The sequence below is a fragment of the Carlito syrichta genome, unplaced genomic scaffold (assembly GCF_000164805.1).
Source record: "Carlito syrichta isolate Samal-C Ts95f unplaced genomic scaffold, Tarsius_syrichta-2.0.1 Scaffold113548, whole genome shotgun sequence".
In the NCBI taxonomy this organism is placed as follows: domain Eukaryota; kingdom Metazoa; phylum Chordata; class Mammalia; order Primates; family Tarsiidae; genus Carlito; species Carlito syrichta.
In genome coordinates this window covers 7,064-12,181 of record NW_007057644.1, presented here as the reverse complement: position 1 = coordinate 12,181, position 5,118 = coordinate 7,064, and the positions used below count along the sequence as shown (strand labels likewise).

At 46.8% G+C, this 5,118-nt stretch overlaps 1 protein-coding gene across 1 annotated transcript in view; it reads right to left on the bottom strand.

Moving 5' to 3' along the window:
- TBC1D31 (TBC1 domain family member 31) overlaps positions 1-4,043 on the bottom strand; it is a 76,028-nt gene extending 71,985 nt beyond the window's left edge. The window contains exons 1-3 of the mRNA XM_021719085.1: positions 3,961-4,043; positions 3,679-3,794; positions 354-532 (exon numbers count right to left, since the gene is read on the bottom strand). Of these exons, the coding sequence (XP_021574760.1) occupies positions 354-532; positions 3,679-3,794; positions 3,961-4,004 (339 nt within the window). The 5' untranslated portion in view covers positions 4,005-4,043. The remainder of the gene's footprint in view (positions 1-353; positions 533-3,678; positions 3,795-3,960) is intronic.
- Between the last annotated feature and the right edge of the window lie 1,075 nt (positions 4,044-5,118).

The window sequence follows — 5,118 nt, the reverse complement described above, 5'->3', positions numbered from 1 at the left end:
ACAATAAATCAAAAAATTAGCTGGGCGTGGTAGCGTGCGCCTGTAGTTCCAGCTACTTGGAAGGCTGAGGCGGAAGGGTTGCTGGAGCCCCAGCAGGTCGAGGCTGCGGTGGCCTGGAGCGGCCACTGCACTCCAGTCTGGGTGACAGAGTGAGACTCCAACTCAAAAAAAAAAAAGAAGCTCACTAAGTCATATGCTATAGCCACAGGCAACATCACTGTGCTGGCCACTATGTCATGTCTGTTGCTGAGTTACAAGAACAACGCCATGGGGGACAGCGGGAATCTTACCTCTCACCTCACCTACAAACCCTGCTGACCAAGATCACAACGGGCCGAGAAGGCCTCACTGACCTTCTGAATACCCACAGACTGGCGGATGTTCAGCTTTCTTTTCCTCTGAAAGGTGTCCAAGTCCCACAGCTGAGCTGTGTCAGAAGAAGTGGTGATGGCGTATTTCCCGGACGCATGCACGGAGATGGAAAACACTGAGGACTCGTGTCCTCTCATCCAGCTAACGAGCTCCTTGGTGACTGTGGGAAAAACACAACTGTCACCCAGGGAAAACCCTGCACATCCATATCCATCTATACACATCTGTGAATAACACTATATATGAAAACTGAGCATGAGGAGGAATGGACCTATCAGCATCAGGAAGTAATCAGCTGAGGTTTAGGGTGGATTCTGAGTGCTTGGGGGAATGTGCAAGCAGAGAGAACAGTCTGGCAGGAACACCACCAAAACCACCCATGAGCACGAGAGCCATGGCAGTGGTGACTTCTGTTTGGCCTTCCCACTTTTCCGTGTATTCTCAACCCTTCTATGGTGGGCACGTTTTACCTTCTGGTCAGAATTTTTCCTCTAGATAGACAGAACTGAGAATAGTGAGAGAACGAGATTTAAATCTGGGAAACATTAAGATACAAAGTAGGTCAAAACTGAGACAGAGAAACAGACAAATCCCTAGGGAAGTAGCAGTGGTTTCCAAACACCAGACTGAAGTCCGGCATTAGTTATTGGTCAGTTTTTCACTGGTCTTCAGAGACAGGAGAAAAATAAGGTGAATGCAGTGAATTTTTCATAAAGTCATATTTAAAGTACTGATCTTTAATCTAGTATTACATTGCTCCAAGCTTATGTTGAAAAAACCCTTAATTTATGAAATGAAATATCATTTTTTCAATATCAATCAGCAAAATTAAAAGTCGACAAGCTATGTGGGTTCCTCCACTTAAAAAAAAAATCGAGTTGAAAATTCAAAAGTCAAATGATGGCATAATTGGTTGAAGAGTACTACACATCAGTCAAAAGAAAAAAAAAGAAAAGAACATTTCAAAGTCTCAGAAAGAATCTAGGAGAGACGACTAAGAAGCAGTTGGAGACGGGGAGCCAGGGAGGTGGAGTGAGGCCACGGGTCAAGTGCTGCTGCGAAGCGGGCGGAAGGCATGAGAAGCGCAAGAAAAGGAGACGGCGGGGAAGGGGCGCCATGGGGCCAGTGGGACGGAAGAGGCCACGAAATGCTGGTCCTGCGGAGGAAAGGGGGCAGAAGACAACGAAAGTGACCCCGCGAGGGAAAGACTCCGCTTTCTGGAAATGCTGACAGTGTTCATGACACTAAGAGTGGAAACCGGTCTAAAAGCTCAAAAACAAGTATTAGGCCAATAGTCATGTCACTGCACACATCTATGCGGTACTTTCGGTACTGGTTTATTTTATTTTTTTGAGTTGGAGTCTCACTCTGTTGCCGAGACTGGAGTGCAGTGGCTGCTCCCGGCCACTGCAGCCTCAACTCACTGGGCTCCGGCGATCCTTCCGCCTCAGCCTTCCGAGTAGCTGGAACTACAGGCGTGCGCTACCACAACTGGCTTATTTTTGGTTTATTGTAGAGACGAGGTCTCACCAAGTTGCCCGGGTGGGTCTCGAACCCACAGGCTCAGGCAATCCACTTGCCTCAGCCTCCCAAAGTGCTGGGATTGCAGGTCAAGCCACTGAGTCCAGCCAGGAACTGATTTTAAATATGCTGTAGAAATGAGGTAAAATGACTCCACAAAACTACCTAGGTAGGGTAATTACATATTTGCTAGAGTATTTTAAAAGTATAACATAGAAAACAGAATAGCAAGGTCAGAGACCTTGAGAAAATCACTGACACTTTCAGGCATGGCTAAAGCCCACCATTTTTCTACTGTGCAAGAAGAGCAAGCATGTGGCACAGTGATTAGGGGCAGAGCCTCTGCAGCCAGACCACCTAGGCCGGAATTCCGGCTCCACGGCTTATAAACTGTAGGACCTCGGTCAGGTCATCTCTGTGCCTCAGTTTCTTCAGCCTCAAAATGGGGATAATAACAGTATCCGTTTCCATGGGTTATTATGATGATTAAAATTAACACATATAAAGTCACAGAACAGTCCCTGGCCAAGAGTAAACATCATATAGTGTTAACTATCGCTATTATCATTTTTTGAGTTGGAGTCTCACTTGTCATCCAAGGCTAGAACACAGTGGCACAGTCACAGCCCATCATGGCCCTGACCCTCCTGGGCTTAGATGACCCTTCCACCTCAACCTCCTGAGAAGCTGGGACTATAGTCGAGTGCCACCACACCTGGCTAATTTGATTATTTTCTGTAGAGACGAGGTCTCGCTATGTTGCCCAGGCTGGTCTCAAACTCATGGGCTCAAGCACTCTCCCACCTCAGTCTCCCAGAGTGCGGGGATTACAAGCATGAGCCAGTACCCAGCCTATTATTTATACATCTTTCTAAATATTCAACACATCAATTACTTTAATAAGAAAAAAATACAGTTGAGATATTTCTCTTTTAAAAGAAGTTTAGTTCACAGAACTGTTTCCAATTTTTAAAAATACGAAAAACTAAAAATTAATGGGGTATAAAAGACATCTATTTTTTTAAAGTATGATCATACCAGTGTAGTAAGGGATTTGGCCTTCAGGGAGGGTCTGCCCTGTGCTCAGCATCCCGGGCGTAATCTTTAACCCCTCGACTTCCCCACGTGGCAGATGTGTCTGCTATCCCCGGTGGGTCCCTCACCCCACTCCAGATAGTGGATGCTACGAAGATCGTGGTGGACAGCCCCCCAGGAGACCAACCACGGGATGAGAAGGCTGGGCTCTGGGCCGGGTGACGTCAGCCTAACCTCTCGGGAGAGGGGCCTGGAAACTGTGTTCGACTGCACGGCAGCCACCCAATCCACCATGCCTCCGTGAAGGAGCCTCGGGAGTAACTCCTGACACCGAAGTGTGGGTACATGTTCCAGGGCAACACCGGGTGCAAATGCTCACATCGATGCCAGGAGGTGACCTGAGAACACACTCGGTTCTGCAAGTCTTCCAGGCTCTACTCCACATGGCTCTTTCTTTGGCCAGTTCTACTTTCTATCCTTTCACTATATTAAAACTGTAATCATAAATACAGTGCTTTCCTGAGTTCTACAAGTCGTCCACTGAATCATCAAATCGGGGCGGGTGGGGAGCCCCAGATGTGTAGCCAGTCCATCTGCAGAAAGGATGATCCCTGACCCCATGCCTGGCTGGTGCCCAGAGTGAGGGCAGTGGTGGGACTGCTCCCTCTAACTGCACAGTCTGGGAAGCCCCTATAGTTCTTCAATCTGTGCGTCACTCAGCTTCCAAAGACAAACAGGAAAACTTCTTACCTGTATCAAAACATTTAATTGAATAATCAGCTAATGCCACAAGGAATTCAGATTTCCTACGAAGATTAAAGGCCAGAGCTGTACAAGCTTGTGCTGTTCGCTGAACAAGATTAAACCTATAAAGAGATCATTGCATTAGTATGAGCAATTCTTCCAATAACAATACATCCCTGATGAAATCCTAGAGATGAAGAAAATGAAACCCAGAAAAATGAGCTACCATTTCCCAAGGCTAAAAATAGACCATGAAGGGCACTATACTTGGAGGGAGTGTGATCTCACCTACACAGACAGGAGGCCACGTGAGTTTTTTGGTGCAGAAGCATAGCCAGGCCTGTCTTTCAGGAAGACGAACCTGGTAGCATGCAATGGTTGGAGACAAAAGGAAGAAAAAGAGAGTATTAAGAAAGCCACCAAGGAGAATCCCAGCCAGAAGCATGGCACCCAACAGAAGGCACCAATGGAGGGTTTTCAGAAGCTGAGCAGAAAGAGACTCACTAGGCATTAAACGCAGGGTGAAGAAGGACTCAGGAGTTACCATGTATGAAATGGTAAGAACAGGTGTGGTGCTGCTGTGATGGCAAAATGAAATGATACATATTGAATGCTTCGCAAGTGCTGGGCACAGGGCTGGAGTTTCTTTTCCAAAAAGTTTGCTTTTGAACTTAGGCAGAAGAGGAACAAGTTTTAAACAGGTTGAGTTTAAGGCCCTTGTAAAACATGTAGAACCATGCTGTCCGAAATAAATACAATGTGGGTCACATGTGCAACTTAAAATTTTCTAGGAGCCACATCAAGAATGCAAAAATAGGCCAGACACAATGGCTCAGGCCTGTAGTCCCAGCCACTTGGAAGGTGCAAGTGGGAGGACTGCTAGAGCCCAGGAGTGTGAGACCAGCCTGGGCAACTTAGTGAGACCTCAGCTCCACACACACACACAAATAATAATAGTAAATTAGCTGAGCATGGTGGCACATGCCTGTAGTCCCAGCTCCTACTCAGGAGACTAAGATGGGAGGATCGCTTGAGTCTGGGAGTTGAAGGCTGCGGTGAGCCATGATCATGTCACTTTACTCCAGCCTGGGTGACAGAGTGAGATCCTAACTCAAACAAAAAAGAAAGTAAAAATAAAAGAAAGCAAAATTAATCCGAACAACATACATTTATTAGCTGGATCTGTATTTAAAACCTCGTCATTTCAACATTTACTCAACCAAAAATTGAGATATTTTACATTCCGTTTTCTATTAAGTCACAATCCAGTATGTATTTTCATTGTACACTCGCAGTGTGTCCATTTGGACCACCACCTGTCAAGGGTTCAAGAGCCACATGCCCAGTCCAGAAGCGGTCTGCGGCAACAGCGTTTCCAGGGCCTGAGGCCAGCAAGAGGCCCTGGACCCGGGGGTGGCAGGCACCGCAGGGGTAGCACTGGAGGAG